The sequence below is a fragment of the Octopus bimaculoides genome, chromosome 7 (genome assembly GCF_046866305.1).
Source record: "Octopus bimaculoides isolate indiv1 chromosome 7, ASM4686630v1, whole genome shotgun sequence".
In the NCBI taxonomy this organism is placed as follows: Eukaryota; Metazoa; Mollusca; class Cephalopoda; order Octopoda; family Octopodidae; genus Octopus; species Octopus bimaculoides.
The window spans coordinates 107,051,009-107,076,745 of NC_142934.1; the positions used below are offsets into that span (position 1 = coordinate 107,051,009).

The 25,737-nt window shown below is 34.1% G+C and overlaps 1 protein-coding gene across 6 annotated transcripts in view; it reads left to right on the forward strand.

Annotated features, from left to right (window-relative positions):
* The window catches only part of LOC106879084 (glycolipid beta-1,4-mannosyltransferase egh), a 59,117-nt gene extending 34,159 nt beyond the window's left edge, over positions 1-24,958 (forward strand). For 4 of the 6 annotated variants that reach the window (XM_014928517.3, XM_014928520.3, XM_089355772.1 and 1 more), the window contains exons 2-3: positions 16,837-16,949; positions 19,199-24,958. In XM_014928517.3, coding sequence (XP_014784003.1) covers positions 16,913-16,949; positions 19,199-20,661 — 1,500 coding nt within the window. In that variant the 5' untranslated portion in view covers positions 16,837-16,912 and the 3' untranslated portion in view covers positions 20,662-24,958. Of the gene's footprint in view, positions 1-1,424; positions 1,578-12,167; positions 12,378-16,836; positions 16,950-19,198 lie in introns of those variants that run through there. The other 2 variants (XM_014928518.3, XM_052969837.2) reach the window with 2 other exon arrangements.
* The last annotated feature ends 779 nt before the right edge of the window (positions 24,959-25,737 follow it).

A 25,737-nucleotide genomic window follows, 5' to 3' on the forward strand; every position in this document is an offset into this window, starting at 1 on the left:
AGACCATATGTTGTGTCTACTAAGACCTAATGGTTCTCAAAAGGGAATTCATCGAAATACCAAAACGTATGCGGACACAAACATAGGGGTACTGTTCTTTATGTGGCTGAGTAGAGACAATGATATTACAATAAGCAGTTTAGATTTAATTTTGAGGTCATATGATTTAATAAGGCCATGTGATAGAACCAGTGAGTGTGTTTTAGTAAAAACTTGAACTCTTCAGGTTTTGCTCATCGTTTTTATTGCTTTGTAGACTGATATATATATATATATATATAGTATGTCCCCCCCCCCCCGGACAACGAAGTCTATTTCACAAGCTTAGATAAAAAATCATGTTAACTTTGACAGTCTTTGTACCACCATTTCCCTCTAAATAGTCTCTTTGATTTATTTTTTTATTGTAATATCATCTTATTTTATACTCAGTTGTTGAGATGTCTCTTTGAAGCATGATATCTGTTCCTGCCCACTATCATGCTTTATAGCCTCTCCACACTTGATGCAAAGCCACTTCCATCTATTCTGCATCCCCAAGGAGTCTTGTCGTTTGAGTTAACTTGGTGGCTTCACTAGTGCTGGTACCATTAGAAAAGCACCTGGTACATAAGGTGGTTGGTACTAGGAAGCAGCGCAGCTATAAAAACCTTGCCAAAGTTGACATTCAAGCTCAATGCAGCCCTCTGGCTAACTGGCTTCTGTCAAACTGCCCAACCCATGGAATACAGACATTAAATAATGATGATTGATATTTGTGTGTGTGTGTGTATAATGACAATAATCCTTGGATGGAATTTATAAACATTTACTGAATTGCTGTACATGTTTCCACAAATCATATGTCAAGATGCAACCCAAGAAAACTGGTTCACCAGTCAGCATCATTAGACTTTGGCTGGCATAATGGAATAGGAGTTTTATTTGCATATTCAAAACGTTTCCTGTAAACAAATTTAAAAGATATAGCGCCTTGTCTGTGCTCGTTCCATGTAAAAAGCATTGAGTCTACTCCACAGAATGGTTGGTGTTTGGAAGGGCATCCAGCCACAAAAACCCTGCCAAAACACACACAGTAGCTTGGGGTAGTCATTTACCTGGTCGGCTCTTGTCAACTGTTCTACCTATGCATTCATGGAAGACAGGTGTTAAACGATGATGATATATATATATATATATATATATATATATATATATAATTGAGAGAGTATTTAATTTCTATATATACTTATATTTCTCTTAAAATTTAGCTTAAATTCCATGCCCTACTTTTGATAAAAATAAACGTGTTCATGTCCTATCTGGTTTTGGTCTTTTTCTATAACTCCTGTTCTTAATGAGGTGGTTATAAAAGTTTAGTGTATTTTGGAATAATCAAGCATAATAATAATAATAATAATGGTATTTACAATTCAACAGTGTTATACATTCTCTTATCAACAGAATTGAAAGGTCAGTTTTAAATGTTGCTGGTTGTTTTGAAAAGTATGTGTCAAAGCATATTACAGCACATTACCTTTAAAAGAGTGTCTTTACTGCTTGTTAGAAACGATGATGCTTAATCCAGGCTGTTTTAGGTAACAATTCATTTTAATTTTGCTTCGATAGGTTGGATTTCAAAGATTCATTTGTGATTATATTATCTACATTATTTGTTTGGAATATTTGATTTATATTTTTTATTCTATTTTTAATATCAAAACATGATTTATGATTTGCTATTTTATTCATTGTTTTCCGAAATTGATCTGATATCTTGGACAAGTGTCTTATATAACCCCAGACGGATCAAAGCTTTGTGAGTGAATTTGGCAGAGGGAAATTGAAAGAAGCCAGTCGTGTGTGTGTTACTGTCTCCTTGGCTACATGTGATATTTGTGACATGTGTAGTCATAAGAAACATTACCTTGCTTGGAAGCAGATGAGGTTTGGCAACTGGAGGGGTATCCAGTCATACAAAATCTGCCTCAAGAACCTCTGACTCTGCAAGCATAGAAAAGTGGACAGTAAAAGATGATCGTGATGGTGATGATATCATTTTAAAATATAAAGCTACAAAGGGTATGAAATAATAGAACATACTTTTTACATTTTATAAGTGAAGCAGAAATAATGTAAACTTTATTCTTTAAAAGAAAATGCAGAAATTTAAAATGGTTACCAGCTTCTATAAAATCTTTATTTGAATCTTACTAGAAAAACATTTAAACATAGCAGCTGCTATTTTTAAATTAAAAAATACATACACAACAGCTTCTAGCTGAAGATAATGGTGGGTGGGTGAGCATCTCTTTCTCTCTCTCTCTCTCATTTCATTCAGTCATGTATTTTTGTTTTAAGAAGTAAATTATGTTCTTTTTAATTTTTCAGTGTGACACACTAACATTAATGAAAAATTATTAATAAGAAATTTCTCAATTAATTTGATAATTGAATAGATTCTGCTTTAGTGTAAAATAGTTCAAAATAAAATTTGATAGTATGCTTAGAAAACCATAGACACAGTCTCTTTCTTTTGACCAATCTTATTTTTAAAAAATCTCAATACTGTGTTTGCTATGATGTGAATCTATTGATAGTCTTTACAAATCCTGAATAGCTTATAGTGTTTTTCCAAATGGTGAACTGTACACAGCCATAGTATGTTATGATTTGGAGGTTCTTGTTCTTTTAAACATAAATTTTCTTTATCTCCACCTATGACTTTTTAAATTGTACTTTTTAAAAAATTGTCTTCTGGTTTATATGTTTTGAACATCAGAGATTCAGAATCTGCAAGCATTTTTAAAATTCAAATAAAGAAAAAAGATTTGTTTTATTTATTTTTTTTTACATTATTTACATTTGACAGATATCTGTCCTCATCTTGTTTGTTGTTAACACAACGTTTCGGTTGATATACCCTCCAGCTTTCATCAGGTATCTTGGGGAAATTTCGAACCTAGGTTCTCATTCCTAAGGTATTTTTCGATATTATTATTATTCAGGTCACTGCCTGGAATCGAACTCGGAATCTTGGGGTTAGTAGCCCGCACGCTTAACCACTCCGCCATATGCCTAGAAAATTTACACTGCAGTATTTTTTATTGTGTCTAACAATATCCTTCATTTGTGTTTAACGTGTTGCATTTATAATTACATAGGTGTAAACATAGCCATATGATTAAGAAGCTTACTTACCAATCATTTGGTCTTAGATTCTGTCCCACTGTGTGGCACCTTGGGTGAGTGTCTTCTACTAAAGCTCTGGACTGACCAAATCCTTGTGAATGGATTTAGAAGATGGAAAGTTCATCATATATATAGGCGTGTATGTATGTGTACCCTTGTCTTGACATCCCGTGATGATTATAAGTGAGCATGTTGTTCATTTCTAGTCTTCTGTGAAAAATGTCTGGCCATTGGGAAATATTACCTTGCTTGGAGACAGGTAATGGTTGGTGACAGGAATGACAGCTGGTCTGGACATTAAATGAGGATGATAGTTTATTTAAAGAGAAACATGAGACAGTTAATTCTGAAATCCATGAAGCTAATCAAAAATTTAAAAGTGTATTAAATTAGAAAATGCTTTAATCTATCTCCCACTGACACCCTCGTCTACATGTCTTAAGTTACAGAATATTCTCTGCTTTTTCTGTGTACTCTCACTTGCTGTGATAGCACTATGATGGGACCCACAGCACTCCTTTTGCAGAGAAAGTGTACGAATTTGAGGTTACTTTAATCCTATCTCACCCTGGTCTATTCAACCTCTGTAGTGTTGGTTCCTTAAGAGAATACACCCAGCACACTTTGTAAAGCATCCAGCTGCAGAAATCAAAGCAAATATGTATGAGCATCAAGCCTTTAGGAGCAACCATTCCTAATATGAAATGAATCAGATCATGACAACATATGCAATCCATGTCAATATGGAGAGTGATCATTAAGTAATAATGATGATAACTTTTCAAGGAGACTCAGCACTATATAATTCTTTTATCTTTTACTTGTTTCACTCATTTGTCTTCGGCCATGCTGGGGCACTACATTGAAAGGTTTTGGTCAAACAAATCAATCCCGATACTTACCTTTTAAAATCTGGTACTTATTCTGTTTTTTTTTATGCCAAAGCACTGAGTTACAGGCCGTACACAAACCAACAACAGTTGTGAAGTGGTGTGGGGTAACAAACGCAGACACAAAGACACCGCATGCAAAGATCAAACACACACACGATGGCCTTCCATATAGTTTCCATCTTCTAAGTTCACTCACAAGGTAATGGTCAGTCTGGAGCTATAGTAGAAGACACTTGCCCAAAGTGCCTCGTAGTTGGAGTGGAACCAAAACCATGTGGTTACAAAGCAAGCTTCTTAACCACTCAGCCAGCCATGCCTGTACTTCATTTCAGTATCAAGGTTGCTTAAATACTCTCCTCTGATATTACTGGTACAAAGGCAGCAAGCTGGCAGAGTCATTAGCATGCCAGGCAAAATTCTTAGCGGCCTTTTGTCTGTCTTCATGTTCTGAGTTCAAATTCCACCGAGGTCGACTTTGCGTTTCATCTTTTCAGGGTCAATAAATAAAGTACCAGTTGCATACTGAGGTCAATCTAATCGACTGCCTCCCCCAAAATTTCAGGCTTTGTGCCTGGAGTAGAAAAGAATATATTACTGATACAAACAGTTGCAGTTTATTTAAATGTTGAAGGATATTGTTTTCTTAGAGTTTTGGGTTAAATAGCTGTCTAGTTCATCAGAAATGGTTGTAAACCTGGTAGGCTGCTTTACAGAGTTTAGTTTATTGCTGTAATTGATTGATATTCTATCAAAGCTGACTTTGCCTTTCACCCTTGTAAGGCTATTTGTACTTTACTAAAATGATCTTTGTTTCGCAAAAGAAATCACTATGTCATTATGTAAAGTGCAAATAGCTTAGTAGACAATACCATTTCAAATTTATGAGATGTTGTTTAGTATCTCATCGTTATGTTTACTCTGCTCTTTTCATTAGAAATAATGACTGAATGTTGAAGATGGATGTAAATAAAAAAAATTGGTAATTCACTTGTACTCACTTACTTGTTACTGATATCAATAAAACAACATTGATTTTTCTGTTAGTGTTTTTTTTTTTTTTTTTGTATTTATAGCTACAAATATGTGAGCATTGATGCATTAACAAAAAGTTGCACTTTATTTATGAATTCTCAGTACAGCCAACCAGCCATCTTCTCCCTCTGCTGTTCCTAGAAAGGTTGTTGGGGTACAGTCCTCAGGTACTTATTCCATAGGGTCCTATCGGAAGCAATTGTCATCAAATTTTCTGACTGGATCTCCAGGCATGACCAACTGAAGTTATGGTCATTGTTCAGCCATCTCATTCTTGGTCTACCCCTAGGTCTTCTGTTGGTTGGTTCAGCTTGAAGAATATGTCTTGTGATTCTTTCCTGTGACATAATGTTCACATGTCTGTAGTACTGAAGCTGTGACCTCTCAATGCCGAGAAGTGATGGCTCAGCCTGGAGAGACTCACTGGTCTTCAAACTGTACATCCTGTCAATGTTACTCCAGAGGTCCTTTGGAGGAACCTCATTTCTGTTGCTTATATATTGCAATCATACTACTTAGAAATATAAATATCTGGGCTATATCTAATGTATTAATTTAGTTTCTAGTAAATGGTATCTTAATTCTATTTGACTTGAGTGGAGGAGACATGTGATTTAAAGAGGAAACCTTGAATTAATTTTCATGTTTTTCTTTTGTGCCGTTAGCTTTACATCAAAAAATGAGTTTCAAAACATCTCAAATAAAATTAAATTCACCTAAATTCAGTCATCATCATCATCTGTTTCATATGCTTAGATAAGATGGATGGGACTTTTCCAGCACAGCATTTCACCATGTTACACTCCCTTGCCGTCTCCTTTCAGTTCAGTCTCTTGAGACAATGCTTCACAACTTCTCTTCATGGCTTCCTCAGTCATTCTGTACATCAGAACATCCAACTCCCCTCTCTCGTCATCCATCTGCATTACATGTTTGCAGCAGTGCAGTTTTCTCTCTTACACACTACATCTGATTCCTCTTATATCTAGTTTTAACTCCCAGCTTATTTGTACTCCATTATTCATGGTCATTACCATTACACATCCAGCAGAGCAGGCTCACCTCATTTTTTTTATTACCTTTACACATTCTCCACATTCAGTGCTTATGTTTCAGTCCCATAAAATACAATGTTATGTGCACTGAGATAATCCTTTTGTTTCCAATGGAGGCAATACTCCCATCTCATTCTAGTATTTATACTTTCATAATACTCATTATCATTGTTAATTAGATTGCCTAGGTCAATAAATTTATGAACTGACTTCATTTCACTTCTTTTACTTTTATTCATTTATTTGTTGTCATTTAACCTGTTAACTAGTCTATTGTTTGATTATTCAACTGGACAGCTAGGTTGCGAATGGCAACAAAAGAACTTTGACAAACCTAGTTGATTGATTGAATGATTAATCAAACAGTTGATTAGCTAATTGGTTAAATGTTAATAATAAAAGAAGTAAAAGAGAACCAGTGCATGTGTTTGTTGTTACTGTATCTTGGGAGGCATAATGAATCGCCAAAGATACAGTAAAATTTTACATTTTTTTTCTCTATTTTCTCTCTGGCTGTTATTAATTCTAAATCAACTCTGAGCTCAGCATTTTAATCAAAGACTTTCCAACTATGACTATTTTTTAAAGCTGATGTGTTCTGAAAGCTACTATTTCTAGCAGGACAGGCTGTTTAGAGGTTCTGTTGTTGACTTATCTTTATCAGTATCAAAAGGGTAAAAGTTATTGGCTATTCACTAATACTAATTGACAGTTGCAAAGTCATCATTTAAACTAGTCATTCATGTGGTCAACGACTTGACAGAGATATTGCTCCAATATTTCCTGTTGTGTATACAATTGATATCATAAGAATATAGCTGAGCTGATCATGCAGACTCCTTTGATCAAATAAATAACATTGAAAGAAATGATAATGGTGAGTTAATCATTAGGACAATAAAGAGTCTGTTTTCTGTTGTTAATGGATTAAAGGATTATGGCTGGATACCGAACAGGTTTAATTACATAAGCAACCCTAGCCAATACAAAAGGTGTGTTCCAATAAATGTCATGTCAGCACCATTGTCAAGTAATCAGTAATTAATTTGAGAAGAGAATTTATTAGAATGGAACTAGTAGGATAAATGGTGAAGCTGAAAATTAGTGATGATATACTTTGTATTTGTGTAAATGTATAGCAAAAGAAAAAAGTTAAATTTTTTTGTCCGAGACCATTATACTTTATTCACCTTGTGAAGACTTCAAAATATAGAGAATGGCTCAGAAAAAATGGCTTGTATGAACTTGTTTCCGGAAACTAGTTCAGCATACATTTTCTAACTGGTGACAGAATTTTATCAACCAGAATTAGTTTCTACTCATAGAAATTTTATGTTGGTGATTGAAGATTAGTGATTAACTGATTTTCTTTTTTTTCTTTTTGCCTTAAATGAAAGATCATAAATATGGAGATAATAACTTAATCTTGGGAGATAATATTGATTTCTGGCGATTTAGTACAAGATCAATCTGTCTAGTTGCAACTGAAAACAGTTGACTTATTTTATTGATGTGGAAAAAAAAAAGGATCTGATATAAGAACATAGAAGCTCCAAACTAGATTAAAATTGAGGCATTCTACTGTTCCAGTCACTTGGTCAATATCATCCTCATCATTTTACATCTATTTCTCCATGGCTCCATGGATTTGATGTGTGTTTTCTAAATCTCTGTTTCTATGGATTTTTAAGCTTCCACGTTTTTCTATTCTTGATTGGATTGTACTTCTGAGTCCTTTTAAAAATAAGTGTGAAGACCTTAACTACCAACCTATATTGGATAGTACATTCTTCATCAGGGAAGAACTTCGCATTTACAGTCAACTGTCAATCCTGATTCCTGATCAGAATGTCAACAATCTTGTTTGCTTTCCAAAAATTAGTGTTGCAGATCGTTAGGTCATTTGTATCACAGTACTCCAAGAGCCTTTTTCCATCCTCATTTCTAGTGCTAAACCCATAGCCTCCATGCACACCATGGAATCTACCAGGATGCTATCTGACATGCCCACTGAAGTCACCTGCCATAAATTTAAGATTACTGTCGTTCGTCTTTGAGGTAATCTGCAAAAGGTTATTGTATGGAGGGTCCTTTTGTTTGTCTGGCAGCCTTGATTGAGGAGCAGCATCATCATCATCATCATTTAACGTCCGCTTTCCATGATAGCATGGGTTGGATGGTTTGACTGAGGGTTGGCGAGCCTGAAGGCTGCACCAATCTGATCTTGCAAAGTTTCTACAGCTGGATGCCCTCCCTAATGCCAACCACTCCGAGAGTGTAGTGGGTGCTTTTACGTGCCACCGGCACAAGGGCCAGTCAGGCAGTACTGGCAGCGACCACACTCAAATGGTGCTTTTTTTTACATGCCACTGGTACAGGAGCCAGTCAACAGTTGCATTTTCCATGATTAGTCTAAGCTTAATTATCTTATTGCACACTCTTACTACCTTGATCATTTTACCTGTCTATTTCACTGCTAAAAGTATGTCCACACACACACACACCACAATATCACTTTTGCCTTCCCAGAATTTACACCAATGTTCCTTGCTTGGGAAAAGTCTTGCTGAGGCTCATCTTATCTCTTGCACACAACACATGTCTACACATCACTATTTTAGCATTTTACCAATCTCACAGGACCTGCTGTTCATTGTAACTATGTTGATTATGGATACTTTAGGGCTGTGAACTTTATAGAAAGTGTTACTAAGAAACTGGGGGACAGTTTGAGCATCTGAAAAAAAGATTTGTAGGAATGTCTGCTTGCAGCCAGACACTCTTGCTCTTAATCAGATATACAACTATTGATATTACCACCCAAGGTGGCAAACTGGCAGACTCGTTAACATGCTAGTCAAAATACGTAGTGGCATTTTGTCTGTCTTTATGGTCTGAGTTCAAATTCAGCCAAGGTCACTTCTACCTTTCATTTTTTCAGGGTCAATAAAATAGGTACCAGTTAAGCACTGGGATCGATGTAATTGACTTATCCACCTCCCCTGAAATTGCTGGCCTTGTGCCAAAATTTGAAACCATTGTTATCACTCAAGAGGACCTCTATTTCCCCAGATCCTCAGGCATTCAAGACCAACTACCTATGTAAATGAGATGAGTGGGTGTGAAATTACTAAGAAACTGATGGGGTAATATGCACATCTAACATTAAGGGGATGGAGGAAGGGGTGAAAAAGGAGTTCAAAAATACAGAAGTCTCTAAATCTCTTAGAGATTAATGAAAACATTATTTATAACTTTAAAATAATACTTGGACTGTTTACTGAACCCTTTAGTATTTAAATCAGCCATATCCAGTTCAAATGTAATACCTATTTTACATTAAAACTGGACTGCTCTGGCCTCTCACACCTACCCTACAATGTCATTCTAGAATAAGCAATCACATCATTGAAATCTTGAAGCCTTGAGATTATGCATTATTATTTCAAAACAGTGTGAATAAATGAGCATGACATTTACCAGAATAATCTGGACGCCAAAGGTTAAAAACAGTACAACACTGAAACGTGCATATTAAGAAAATATTAATAAATCCTAAAAGATAAAAAACTATACCATTGACCATATACAAGTTATGGATGAGGAAATTAGGAGCATTGATGAACATTGAACAATATTACATATTAAAAGAAATAAATGAAGCAATCAATACAATACCAGTGCATGTGTTTATTACCGGCATAATGCCTCTCTCAAGGTTTAATAGTATTTCTTTCAACACACGTATTCACATCAAGAATCTTGCACACCAAATACACATACGAAATACAATACAACTAAACTTTGTCAATATTACGTTCTGAGTCCAAATTCCGCCTTTGCCTTTCATCCTTTCAGAGTCAACTAAATAAGTACCAGTTGCACACTGGGGTTGATATAATTAACTTAATCCTTTTGTCTGTCCTTGTTTAGCCCCCTGTGAGCAAGAAAGAAATAGATATTTGTACATCGTGAGTGAATGGACATAGATGAGTAAGCGTGCTGTAATATGGAGTCGAGAGAAAATACAGAGAAAGTCTATAAGTCTCAGAGGTTGATGAAAACCTTACTTTGAACTGGAAAATAACACTTGAAGAGTTTTATTTAAAACATTATAATGCTTAAATATGTACATATTACAAGAATATTGATACATTCTAAAAAAAAAAAAAAAAAAAAAAAAATTCAAACCTTTGGCCACACACAGGTTATGAATGATGAATGGAAAACAGTGATAAACTTTGAGCAATTATAACAGTTTATGTATATTTTTAACGAATCCATCATTTGGATGCTTTTAGCAGAATTTGCTCTGCTGCAAGTTTTCAAATCAGTTCTCCAGTCAGAATAATTTGGTATCCTTAATGCACTGCTTTCTACTGTAACAACCTTGTTTACTGTGGTTTCTTTCTCCCCTTCCTGTCACTCATCTCAGAGACCCTAAAAAAGATCAAGGGCATTGGCTTTCCTCCTCTGACGGTTCCATAAAAAGTTGATGACTACTACAGAGCAGTTATGTTGGTTGAATAAAAGTTTAAACCCAATCTCATTATTGGTGATTGGAGATGGAAAATAAGAGTGTATTTTCATTAACCCTTTTAGCATTCAGATTATTTTATCAAATATAATACATATTTATCCACATTGTTTTGAGTTTTAATCATTCATTATCTCGTAGTTTCAAGATTTCAGTGATGTGATTGCTTAGTTTTAGAATGACATTATAGGTAGGTGTGAGATACCAGATCTTGACAGTGTGGACATAAACTGTGTAGATTATTTGGGCCAGATATGGCTAATTTAAATGCTAAAGGGTTGATAGAAAGAAGCAGTAAAGCTCAGCTGGGAAAATGAATGGCAGAAAATATATTTTAAAACTCATTAACAATTCACATATCCATTCAATGAAATATTTCTTCTTTGTATATGCATTACTATGTAATTGCTTGAGGATTTTGTTATAAATGTAGATCAAGTTAGGATATCAAAAGTATGATGACCAGTTCTTTGCAAATTATAAATTTTACGTGTATTATTTAAAACTCATAATACCTACATTATGGAGTTAATCATTCATTAGCAAAGTATTTTTGTCTCTAAGTGTATGTAGAAATATATGCTTTTATGTTTTACTCATTTCTTATTATATTGAAGGTGCAACATAAAAAATGCATTCTTACTTTAGTTTTATCTAGTATTAGCTTAAAAGCTGCACTCTGTGTGGACTTTCAAGCTAGTTCTTGTGGAGGGCTAATTGGACCTGTAGCCCAAAACTAAAGAGAGCTAAATAGCATGACTAGTACATGTATAATGACTATATGCTCCTGTGGTGTTTGATCAGAGGTTAAAGAGGGATGAGAATTTATTCTGTAACGCAATCATTCTATTGTTCCAGGCCCAAGTTGAATTCCAGCTGTTGGCTAATTTGTCCCAAGGCTCTTATCTTGCGTAAAATTAAAGAAGCAAATGTCATTTATCTCTCCTTTGATCTCTGATATCATCTGACAAATTAACCAACAGCCTGCTAGAAATAGCAACCCAAATGCTTTTAAATCTAATCCCAATGTTGGATGTTCAAGAACCAAATAAAGGGCAGATTTTCAATCTCAGGATCATACTGATTCCAAAACGGTATACTCTCTATGTAGAGCAAATGTACGCTGAGATACAGTGGTCTCAGGCAGACAGATAAAATTTCACTTTTCTTATTGTAGATAAATTATACTGAATTAGAGCAAAAACATTTAAGATAAACTGTCTACAAGAAATGACTTCAGTAGAACTGTCTAAGCAAGCAGTACTGGCATCGTAGTCCTCTAATTTAATGTTTATGATGGAATGGTATTTTAACTAGTTTAAGGCTTTTAAAAAAATTTACTAATGATAAAATTTACTAATGATAAAGTCTAGTTTTGTATATAATTGCACCTTAGGTGAAGTTTGCAGTAAGATCTTCTTTTGTACTATATCTAACCTGTTGAAGGGGTGCTAATCTATGATGTATTATCTACTCCAGGTTGTGGGGCCTGGTGACTCACATGTTTTCTTCAGGCTGCTGGTGAAACCAAAGTTGTTTACAGCACCAAAGAAGTGGTTGATTATGGCTTGGATTACCTCCCAGTTTACAAAGAATTTGCTAACATCTGCAAACCTGAATTCAAGAATCAGTTCAGCAAAGAATCAGTTCTGGTGGGGAACAAAAGTTTACATAATGAAAGTTCCATCTGTGAGTAATCTGGTATAGATTCTCTTTATTGAATCTTTATTAGTTTCTCATGATCTGAAGGTTTTAAACTGCTTCAGCACAAATGCAGACTTTTAAACCCATTTCCAATAACAGATTATGTAAACAAATTATCTTCCTGTTTTACTTTCTCGTGCTGGGTTTTGTGCAGTTAGTAGTGAGGTATTTTGTGTGATAGTCAAGTTTTGTTATAATCTTCTACTTCTTTAGACTACAAGCTATATTAAAGATTATCATGGAATTTGTAATGGTAGCATTACAGAAATCCTGTCACACTTATTGGTTTCTTACATTACACATTATCACAGTAATTAGAATTAATTTAATTGGCATTGCAGAACTTTTTATATCATTGTATATCATGTAATATTTTGATGTCACAGTTCGTGGTGTTACAATGAGAGGCTATGTTGTAGATGTTTGTACAAGAAATACATTACCAACAAGCAAGCATTTGACTGGCAATGAAAGTCTTGCTAGATGAACGTCAGGGGAACTAAGTTCTCTCACCTCTTTTTGTTCTCCCCAATCTCGGCTACATATTGTGATCACTTGATAAAAATGGTTCTCCTGACTTTACAGAAACGGTTGATGTCTGTTTTGCTTCTGACTTCACATTGTTCTCAGACAAAATTTTCCCATTTGGATTTTGTATTCCTAGTCCTCTTTCCTTACCATTTACTAAAATAAGGCTGTTAAAAGTAACAACTTCTTTAATCCCCAAAATCCAGCAAAATAAGCTCATCAATTAATGTTCACAATATCTCCCTCAAATAATGCATTCTAACTCCCCCTTATCCTTACCATATTCACCAATCTTGTTCTTTTTACTTTTGTTTACTTCAAAACATCTGACCATATCCAAGAGACTTCTTTTTTCAGCTCTTCTACTTGTTGATCTTTTCTCAGCAATTCAAAAATGATAAAAACTACTGTAACTGATCGCTTTGATCATATTCATTATCATTAATATGGGTTCTGAAGACCATTTTGCATAACACAGTTCAAGTCCTTTGCTTTGACAAATTTGATGGAAACAAATTATTTGACATAGTACCTTCTGATAAAGTGAACTGCCTATTTCTAATTATTATGGTCCCCCAGCATACCTATTTCTAATAATTACGATGCCCTCGCATGGCCACAGCCTCAAGGTTGAAACATATAAATAAAAAAAAGCACCTAGATTGCGTGTTTTCTGATAGGACTCCTTTAATGCAGATATCGAGGAGAGTTTTTCTCACTTTTATTTATTATTACAACTTGTTTTGCAGCTTACTTTTCCCCCACTTTTCTTTCATCATCATCATTGTTTAACGTCCATTTTCCATGCTGGCATGGGTTGGATGGTTTGACTGAGGTCTGGAGAGTCAGCAGCTGCACCAGGCTCCAATCTGATCTGGCAATGTTTCTATAGCTGGATGCCCTTCCACTCCGAGAGTGTTTCTACAGCTGGATACCAACCACTTCGAGAGTGTAGTGAGTGCTTTTTATGTGCCACCGGCACAGGAGCCAATCAGGTGGGCCTGGCATCAATCACGTTCGGATAGTGCTCTTTACGTGTCACTGGCATGGGGGCCAGTCAGCGGGTACTGGCAAGTAATGGTCTAACATTTCTATACAATTTAATATCAACAAAAATTGTCAACCCACCCGCATGCAACAGTTTTATAATGCAGGCATTATACACTTCAAACAAGACAAATTTACAACACTACATTCTCACTGCTACTGAACAATACACAACAAAAACAGGCGTAACAGTAATTTTCTATGGCTAATACACACATTCACACACATATATCAAATAACCAAAGTTGTCATGAAAACTTAATTTCTGTTTTAGAAATAGAAAATAATTAACTCCACACAGGTGATGGCTGTATTCATTTGGAACTATATCTTGGACTATATCCAATATAAAGCTGCTTGACATCTGACTGGCAAATCTTCTTCTCTGTCAAATTGTCCTTCCATTCCTACCTTCTACATTAATATTAAAATGATATGTGTTCCTCTGAATATGTTACCTGTGTACTTGCTTCTCAGAAGTCCACTTTACTCTCCTCATCCTCCAATTAATGTTGTGCCTTGCACTATATTTGATTTATCTAAATCATTGTCTTTAATATCATCTCTCCAGAAAACTCCTGTTAGCTTACGTATTTCATCCCTGTATTAAGTTTCTATAGAATTTCCAAGAGTAAACAATAAAAAGAGATAAAATGTTTACTTCCCAACCACATGGCTTCATGTTCAGTCCTACTGTGTAGCACTAGGGCAAATGTTTTTTACTGTAGCCCTGGGCTGACTAAAGCCTTGCAAGTGGACTTGGTAGATAGAAAGTGAAAGAAGCCCATCTTTGTGTGTGTGTTTGTCTCCCACCATCACTTAACAACTGTGTTAGTCTGCTTACATCCCCTATAACTTAGCAGTTCGGCAAAAGAACCAATAGAATAAGTGTTCGGCTTTAAAAAGAAATAAATACTGTGGTCTGGTTGGTCAACTAAAACTTGCTCAAGGTGGTGTTCCGGCATGGCTGCAATCTCATGACCGAAGCAAGGAAAAGAAAGAAGAATTATCCCTTCTCATTAGCAGAACATTTGAAAAGCCATTGACTGCATTTTTTTTTTCTTTTTAAGATTAACTACCAGAAAACAGAGTCAAAGCACTGGGTATTATTGTCCTTACCCTCAGTAACCATCAGCACAGCTTACGTAGAACCAAGTGTGGTCCCTTACCTTTGGAAACTTGAGTGGAAACTTGTTTTGCACTTGATATAAACAGCCTTCAATCATATATAGATAAGCACCTCTAATTTTTAACAGAGATCTCCATTGACATGTGCTGATGAAGCCTTCTCCAACTCACATTCTAAACTCTTGTGTAATCTAAGGTTCTTATATCCTACAAGCTGTCAACTCTAATATACACTCATAGGAATTACTGTCCGTCACTCCTCTGTCAACCTTTCATACTCAGGTATCATCCACATGCAATCTAAATGCCATGTCAAACACAAACAGATACTCTGAGAGAACCATCTCTTTCAATAGCATAAAGACTCAATGGTAGCACAAATACTGACCTACTCTAATCCTGAAAAACATACCATTTAAATTCAACTCTACAGATGTTAAACCTCATGATCTTAGATTAGGGGCAGGGAAACTTTTTACTGTGGTGGGCAAAAATTTCCAAAGAAAAAGGTCCGTGAGTGGATCACAAGTTCTAACTCTTATATCTGTGTAAATCTTGTAATTAATTTGATATATATTAATAAGAATAAGTTTAAGTCATTAGATTAATGTGTAACATCTTCATTAATGCTGCCACTGAATTTAGGATGTTTATATTACTCATGAGGTATTCTATATCTTTCAGCTAGAGTGTAATTGGGTCTCAACAGGGTGGTACAAACCTAGCAATATGTGTTCTATAGTGAAAACAAAATTTCTATCCAAATGGCAATTACAGAACAATTTTCTGTTTGAGTCTAATTGTTTTAAGTCGTAGTGGAAATGCGACCTATGTTACATATAGGCATACAAATATTGTATAAATTTTATAATTGAAAAATATACTGTATTTTGTATATACAAGTGTACCAGCCTGTGGGCACAATAAAATGGACGCGCAGATAGGGGTTTCCCCACCCCTGTCTTAGATGTTTCTCATGGCAACTCTCACTTATATGACATTGCTAAAACTACATCACAAGACTAGGATTCCTCTTTTGAGCACAGAAATATTTCATCTCTGATCAGTTGCTATCCTTCTGCAAAGCTCTACCCTCAGAGTACTGCTTATATATATTGTGCCACTGCGTGACCACATCCAAAAGAGAACTAACAACTTAGCAAAGATTCATTTGCCAACATGCTCCAAACACTAGTTCGCAAACATACTCTTTCTCCTTGCTGCCTCTTCTGTCATTACTGCAATAGTCTTTGCAATCTACTTAATCTCTCCCCTCAAGTGGACTTACCTCATATTTCTTCTCATGTCCATTACTATATCTCACCTTCTAGACACTTGCTGAACACTTTACCCAGTTCTTCCTCCGTAGTACTGTAACCCCCTGGAAGTTCTTGTTGGCACAGGCTAACTACCTTCATAAAATTTTTTCAGCCAGAATCTTATGACAACATTTTATTGTACAGCTGTAATTCTTCTGGAGAAAAGAGGTCTAAAATTTAGTTGCAGTGCTTAAAAGTCAATGATCACAGCTGCATAACAATACTGCAGGAAGATTAGAATGTAAGTTGTACATTGATACATGTAGCCATTATGATTAAATATGTTTTTTTTTTTCACAAAATACTCATGCTCTTTTTCTTTCGTTCTCAGCTTCCAGTATTTATGAAAAGTAAGAAGTTCTCCAAATACTTATAGAAAAGATTTTCTTGTTGTTAAACCATTTTATTTTTGTTTCTTGAAGGTATAACATCTTGATGTATCGGCATCACATCATCTGAACAGACTTTTACTTTGACAGATACTCTATAACTTACAACATGCTTCCGTTAGATCAAAAAGGAAGTGCCAAACCTGGTAAGTTGTTTTCATACATTGAATTGAAATATTCTACAATAATCAAAAAATATATATTGCCTACATATTTTTAAACTCAAAAATCTGTATCTATAAATCTGTTTAATTTATTATACAAAAATCTGTGTCTATAAATCAGTTTAATTTATTATACAAAAATCTGTATCTATAAATCAGTTTAATTTATTATATTGTAAACTCCTCTTCAAATAGCCATTTGACAAATAGTTTGTGCCTGAAGATTTCAAAGGACATTTTCTTTTCTTGTCAGTTGGTTATACTGGGTTACCATAATGTACATGAATATCTTCTTCTTCTTGCCCTTTTAAAGCCTAGCCAGGCTCATGGGCCTAGTTTCCCGGTTTCTATGGTGTATGTGTTCCCTCCAGCTGGACGGAACACCAGTCCATCGCAGCATTACTCAAGAAAGAGTGAGAGAAAGTTGGGGCGAAAGAGTACAACAGGGGTCACCACCACCCCTGCTAGAGCCTCGTGGAGCTTTAGGTGTTTTAACTCAATAAACACACACAACGCCCGGTCTGGGAATCGAAACCGCGATCCTCCGACCACGAGTCTGCTGTCCTAACCACCGGGCCATTGCGCCTCCATAAATCATGAATATAATATAACATATTTATTGAGAAATATCCTCTCTGGTTATAAAACATACAAATGCAGTTCTGTGCCACTACTAGACTTGAGTTAGAATAGAATAAACTTTCATAGACTCTTAAGTTTTATGAATGGCATTCAGATTTGTGATCAGGTAATGTAATGATAACTAAGTATTTGATCTTCATGTGACATTCTTGTTTTTCATGCACACATGAATTGTATATATATAGCATATGTTCATACATAGGTACACACAATGCATATGATGTTGTATGCTTGTTAGTGAATACTACATACAAAAGAGATGGATGAAAGATGACTTGGGAAATATAACTTGATCAGATCAGAAAGCTGCAAGCTTTGGAGATGAGATTGCTACAGAATCAAATTGACAAAAGAGATTATCTATTTTTCTATCCATGCTCAGACAAAACATATTTAATAATGTATCATCATCATCACAATCATTGTCATTGTTTTAAGATTTGTTTTCTAGGGAGTTAGATAACCCAGTCCTACGTTTCCCCAGTTATCACAATCTTGGGTCATTCTGCTTATTCTGATAGTTTTATGAATGCCTTCCACCATCAAAATATGGAGCATTTTACCTAACACTCATCATCATCATCATCATCATCGTTTAACGTCTGCTTTCCATGCTAGCATGGGTTGGACGATTTGACTGAGGACTGGTGATCAAGATGGCTACACCAGGCTCCAATCTGATTTGGCAGAGTTTCTACAGCTGGATGCCCTTCCTAACGCCAACCACTCCAAGAGTGTAGTGGGTGCTTTTACATGCGACCAACACAAAGGCCAATCAGGCAGTACTGGCAACGGCACAGTTCATCTACCTATAGTTACTACCATAACGTCTATATAAATTACCCATGATTCATTGCCATGCAGCATTGTACTATTCAATTTCTATAACCTGAAGTTAGTACACTGAGAGAATCATTTTATCAATAAACGTATCCATGTCCTTAAACTATTTTCATCCACTTCTAACTTTGGTTAGTATACTCTCACTAGAACCACCTCCAAAATTATTGAAATCATCTGAAACTATACCCAGTGGTATCGAACCTATCTCCTCCCAGCCAGTCATCTGCCACAGTACATTGTTATTATTTGCAGCTGATTTGACTACAAATTTCTCTTATGATGCATTTGATGCATTTATTTGTACTTAGTAAAATTCTGCAGTAACTGTTAAAAAAAACTGTCATAATACAAATGGTATTGGATATGTCAATGCAGTCAAATAAAATGAAATGCAAGGTTAAATGGAACTTTCTGAGGGACTTGATAAAAGTTTCCTGCTGCTAAAGGTTATATGTCAACAAGTCTGTAGTATGGTTGGATAACACTGATTTAAAATGGTTGTAGTTAACTAGTTTTTAAGTTAAAAAGTATAGTCTGCAGTATGGTTGGATAACACTGATTTAAAATGGTTGTAGTTAACTAGTTTTTAAGTTAAAAAGTATAGTCTGCAGTATGGTTGGATAACACTGATTTAAAATGGTTGTAGTTAACTAGTTTTTAAGTTAAAAAGTATAGTGTTTATATTATTATATGAAATTGTATATTATTTGCATACACAATTAAAAAAAAATTTTTTTTTTTTTCAGGCAGCAACCATAAACGTTTTGTCCCATTACGAAGGCAATACCGGCGAGTTCGCATTCGTATGGATGGACGATTACTACATTGCCTTATGGTATCTTTGTTGTTAATCATAATTGCTGTCAGTATCTTCCAAGCAAGTGGAATGATTGGTGCCATTACTGCGCCCCCTGCCGAAGTCCTTAGTAGTTATAAAACATCCTCACTCTTTATTCTGTATTTGCTTCGTCTCATGACACTGATGCCTTTACCACTGACCCTTTTTAATTTTGCTGGAATTGTCTCATTCAACACTTTTCCCAGAAAACCAAAACTACGAGGATCTACTCTCTTTGGACCGTTTATTTGTTTTCGAGTGGTTACAAAAGGTCTGTTCCCTAAATTGGTTCGCAATAATGTTACCAAAAATCTGGAAGTGTGCAGTCAGCTTGGTTTTGATAATTTTGTTTTTGAAGTTGTGACGGATGAAGCAGTTCAACTCCCTAAACTACCTCGAGTTCGAGAACTTATTGTTCCTAATGAGTATCGAAGCTCCAAAGGTACTTTGTACAAGGCTCGTGCTTTGAATTATTGCCTGGAAGAAGGAATTAATTATCTTAATGATAATGACTGGATTGTCCATCTGGATGAAGAAACACTCTTGACAGAATCCTCATTAGTTGGCATTATCAACTTTATTAACGAAGGTAAACATGATTTTGGCCAAGGTGTAATCACTTATGCAGATGGAGAAATTGTCAATTGGTTAACAACACTTTCTGATGTTGTTCGAGTTGGAATGGATTATGGAATGTTGCGTTTTTGTCTCAAGTTTCTTCATAAACCTGTCTTCAGCTGGAAAGGATCTTTTATTGTCTCAAATGCAGGTGTTGAAAGAAAAATAACTTATGACTTTGGTCCAGATGGAAGCATTGCTGAAGACTGCTTTTTTGCAATGTCAGCTTGGCGAGATGGCCATACTTTTGGATTTGTTGAGGGAGATATGCACGAAAAAAGTACTTTTTCTCTTGTAGACTATATAAAACAACGCAAGAGATGGGTACAGGGTATTTTACTTGTTCTCTTCAGTCGTGTGTTACCATGGCGCTGCAAGATGGGTCTCTCTGTGATGATTCTCTCTTGGCTTACTTTACCATTTACTGTACCTAATATAATTTTAGTTGTTCTTTTCCCTTTACCAATGCCAGCAATAGTAAATGCCCTTTGTGGTTTTATTGGGGGTACTGTAGTGTTTCTATTTATTTTTGGAGCAATAAAGTCTTTCTCTTTAAGAAATATGGGGCGCTGTCAATATATTCTGTTATGTCTTGCTCCTATTTTGGTTGCTCCTCTCGCCATGATAATGGAAAGTATTAGTGTAATCTGGGCCATTTTTGGTCATCAGAATCATGTCTTTGATGTAGTTAATAAAGAATGTAACAGTACTGCAAAAGACTTGGAATCTGCTGATCCTGTAGAAACTGTTTAACATTTAGACACAGAGTCAAGAACTATAAACAAAAAAAAAATTTAAAGACACTATAATAAATTATGTAAAAATAAATATACAAATATTTTCTAATTTTTTTCTGTTAAAAAAAAAGAAAGAATCCAAAATTACCATACAATTAAAATTGCATGAAATCATATATTGGATACCACCATTACAGCTACATAATGTCTTGTTTATGAATGTTTATAGTTAACCATCAAGTTTTTTAATCAGCTTTACATTTGTTTTTTTGTTTTGTTTTTAGTTAACTTAATTTGATGTTTTTTTATTTTATTCTTCAGTTTAATTGTCCTGCTCTCAAATATTCTGTCTTAATTAGATACTAGGTGAAAATAAAATTATATCTTATGTAAATTTGACCGATTCATCCTGAAATAATGTAACTGAAGCAAAATGCCATATTTAGTTTGATGTTCCTTAAATGTTGCTGGTGATGTCATAATCTTTCAACTAAAAAAAAAGAAAAAAAAAATTAACCTGACCTTTTTAATGTTTCAGCAGTCTTTGGTAAAATTGATATCTGGAACTTGCTCTTTATTACATTTTTTTTATTATCTCTATATGTTATATATTTCTTAGAATGGTTAGGTAAAATATATTAGAATTCACACACATTTGGGATTTAGATGAAAATTTCAGTTTTTGTTTACTATATTTAATTTTAATTTGATGGCAGTTTAAACTCTTAGTTTCAGTATTTTTTTTTAGCTAAATTTAAATTTAGCATTTAGCAATATGAATATTAGTTTTCTGGTAATGAATTTATTTAAAAGTTATTAACAATGTCATTGAAATTATTGAAATGCTTTCTGTTTATGGTATTAATATGGGCAGAGTACTTAAACTTACATAAAATTTTACATTTCATTTCTTCTCATACATTTCGCTCTCTAATCTAACTTTTTGATTAAAGTATTTTAAGTTATTCATTTTATACGTATTTTTTTTCTAAGGATGTTTATTGCTCTTAGAATCAGATATCAAATTACTTTATGCATTTACTAAAATATTTGAGATTAGCATGGCATTAGCAGCTAGGTAGTTATTTTAATTAACTTTACAGTTTAGTTGTCATAGGCATAAAATTTTACTTAAACAATATATAAAACTATTTGAATTCTTTCATCACCACCTTTTATATTTTACTCATTTCTTTTGGACTGATATTTAAAATAAATCATTAAAATATTTGTTTGTTTCAAGGCTGTCATATTAGAAAATAAAATTTAAAAAGAACTACCTCAAAACTTTTATCAAATATTGATCAGTCAGTCACATTTGTCAGTTTTTCAAAATACAATTAAGCAGCATAATATTCAAAATAGATACTGAATCATGTTAACTGAATGAGCAACTATTTCAAGTTGTCATTTCAGAAAACCTGTTTATCTGTCACAAAACATTCGGTAGTTTTAATATATTAAGATTTTAAAATAGCCATTGTTATTGAAAATAATTTCTAAAAATAACTTAGCAGTTTTTGAGCTGATCAAACTTTATATGGTATGTGAATTTATCTGTTGTTAGCTGATTGTTCATTTTACATGTTCGGAGTGCTGATATTTAATAGAATTTTCTGGCTTCTGCTAGGGCACTGAATTGATGCATTCCAAAATAGTGTCTCATATTTCACATCTCTTTTCAATTCGTCCTTCCAGATTTTATAAAATATGTACTGGCTATATACTGGAGTCAAGCCACTACTACTATTGTTGTCTTACAGGAATTTCTACCAACAAAATTTATGTAACCTATATCTTCAGCAATATTTCCTGAAATATTTCTGCTTTAAGATAAAGAGAAGAAATTGAAAAATAAACAATAAATGATATTAAAATAAAACTCAACATGAAACAGTAATATTAAATTTTGATTGTTAAATAGTAGACAAGAATTGTAAATTTATATAGTTAATGACAGTCTAGGTTAAGAAGATAACTAATCTTACAGGAAATAAACTTGGATTGGATTTCTGTTCAGTATATCAGTCTCCTAATGCATCTCTGATTTTAATGGGATGGAGTGAATAAGATAAACCTTTATATGAATAATCTGCAAGTCTGTTGTAAACTTTCCCTCCAAGTAGCACTGAATTCAACACTGTACATTGATGTGGCACTCATCAACATTATATTGTGGCCATCATTTGCAGCTTTGAGTTAGTATCCCCATATAGTAGTTACAGCTCCGTGGACTTGGCTTTTGAGGCTTAAGTGTCTTGACCACAAATACAAACGGAAGTGCCTGTGACCTGATATAAACAACTAAGCTCTCTAGTCATTGTTACCTTATAAATGTGATCAATTGTACTTTGGAAAGAGCATAATTAAATCATTGAACTATACAATGATGTACTTCTAAAAATATACAAGTATATATTGTTGGCATTAGAAAGGAATTCCAGCTGTAGAAACCATACTATAGTAGACATAGGAGCTTGAGGCTGTCCTATGGCTTGCTGGTTCCTGTCAAACTGTCTAACCTATACCAGCATGGAAAACATACATAAAATGATGATGATAGTCAGTGATGTTGTTTGTGGTGGAAAGATGCAAAGTATGTAATAATTCTATGGCTATAGCATTTCAAATTTTAAATTACAATGCTTCATTTGGTCAATTTGGAAGTTGTTGACATTATATTTGTATTAATCAGGAAATAAGATACATTTTTTTTTTTAATATATATATATATTTTTCAGAAACAATAATGTCCCTATTTATCCTCCATCTCTCCTCCCCTTGCTCTCTCTCTTATGCACACACGTATTTTAGTTATAGTGTCACTCTTCAATTTGAAAACAAAATGTATTAATGAAAAACTTCAAAGATTCTCATTGAGAAATTGTGATTTCTTGAGGCCTTGATTGTAACTAATACATTTCATAAGAGACAGTGAATATATATTTATCTTATACCCACTGCCACAAAACCCTGCAATAAGCTCATCTCATTCACACACGCACACACATGCAATGAAGATAGAAAATCTGTGCATGGTTAGTTGTTTTTTATTGCCAGAAATTAAAAGGTTCAATAAAAAAAAAATTTTTTAATTAGTCAATATTTTTGTTATTCAGTGAATATTTAGTTGTTTTGAATAATTGAAGGTATCAAAATTATTGCCCTTTATTAAGGGTTTATTGTATAAATTATTTTTAAAATAGACACATTTTGTTTTAGTGGATTAATATGTTAGATAACGATTAGGCAAAACGTAATATTAATCTAATTTTAGATTATATCATAATTGCTATAGTATGAGTTAGAAATCATAAAATTTTAGCACCAATTCTATTTGAAAGCAATTACATATCGCCAATCTCTGTCTGTCTATCTTTGACAACCAGTATTTATATCATGATAATTAAACTTGAAATCAATTCATGTCTACAGTTTTTGTGTTAAAAGTATCACGTTTATGTTGACATCAGATTATTTGTTTAATTTCCAAATCTACTGTATTTTATTTCAATTTACCATTTCGCAAGTATAACTCCTCTTTCTCACCATACACACACCCACCCACTCTTGTTAAATTCAGTAATTTATTGGTTTCATTATTTCATATCCGCATTTTGTAAATTCCGCTTTAATCACTTCACAAAAAAAACCCATTTCAAACTAATCAGATGCACTCCCAAATTATCTTCCCCTATATGCAATTCTCTCCCTTGTCATATTTGTCTGCGCTTTCCATTAAACAAACTTATTTTTTGCTTTTCAGAGAATTTTTTTAATCATTATTTAATTTGCTTAGCAATTACCTTATCAAAAAATATATAAAAAATTTACAATACATTATATATTTTCGAAATTAGGTTTCATTTCTGTGGCGATTGCTTTGAAAAAATATTTTTCATTAAAATATATGGATAATATATTCCCAATCTAAAAATTAGAATTTTTTTTTCTTCATAATTTACCAATTCCTCGTTATTAATAAAGGTCATTGTTTTTGTTAATAGCCTTTTTTTTAATTATTTTTATTATTGTCATTATCATTATTTTCAATTATTTATTATTTTGACAATCTTAAATCTGTTTTAACAATGCAGGGTTTTATTTTTAAAAATATGATTCTGCTTGACTCAAACTTGCCAGTTAAAAAAAAAAGTGAAAATATTCTGTCTGATATCGTGATATTACATTCCCATATTGTCAGTGGTTTGTTAATGTTGGACTCATTAACATGAAAACATTTTTATAGATTGTATATGTTGAATTTTGTTCAGTCAAATAATAAAAATGATTTCCTGCAATTTTTAAAAATCTATGAAGTTTTATTATTATTATTGTTTCTATTGCTAAGGTGGCAAGCTGACCCGGTGTCAGTGCAATCAACTAGTTCCTGTCCTGCAAATTTCAGGCCTTCTGCCTAAAGAAGAAAGTATTGTTGTTTTTGTTGTTAAGGCAGCAGGCTGGCAGAAATGTTATTGTGCCACACAAAATGCCTAGTGGCATTTTTTTCAGCTTCTTTTTCTAATGAAGGGTAAAGATTAGCTTGCCCTTTGTCCTTTCAGAGTTGATGAAATAAGTGCCATTTGAGAAATAGATCAATGTTATTGACTAGGCTCCTCCTCACAAAATTTCAGGCCTTGTGCCAATAGGAGAAAGAATTATTATTATTATTATTGTCATTGTTGTTGTTAAGGCAGCAAGTTAGCAGAATTGTTAGCACGATGGACAAACTACTTTCCAACATTTCTTTTGGCTTTACATTCTGCTTTCAAATTCCACCAAGATTGACTTTGCCTTTTGGAGTCAAATTGTTGTTGTTGGCACTCCGTCGCTTACGACGTCGAGGGTTCCAGTTGATTCGATCAACGGAACAGCCTGCTCGTGAAATTAACGTGCAAGTGGCTGAGCACTCCACAGACACGTGTACCCTTAACGTAGTTCTCGGGGAGATTCAGCGTGACACAGTGTGACAAGGCTAGCCCTTCGAAATACAGGTACAACAGAAACAGGAAGTAAGAGTGAGAGAAAGTTGTGGTGAAAGAGTGCAGCAGGGTTCACCACCATCCTCTGCCGGAGCCCTGTGGAGCTTTCA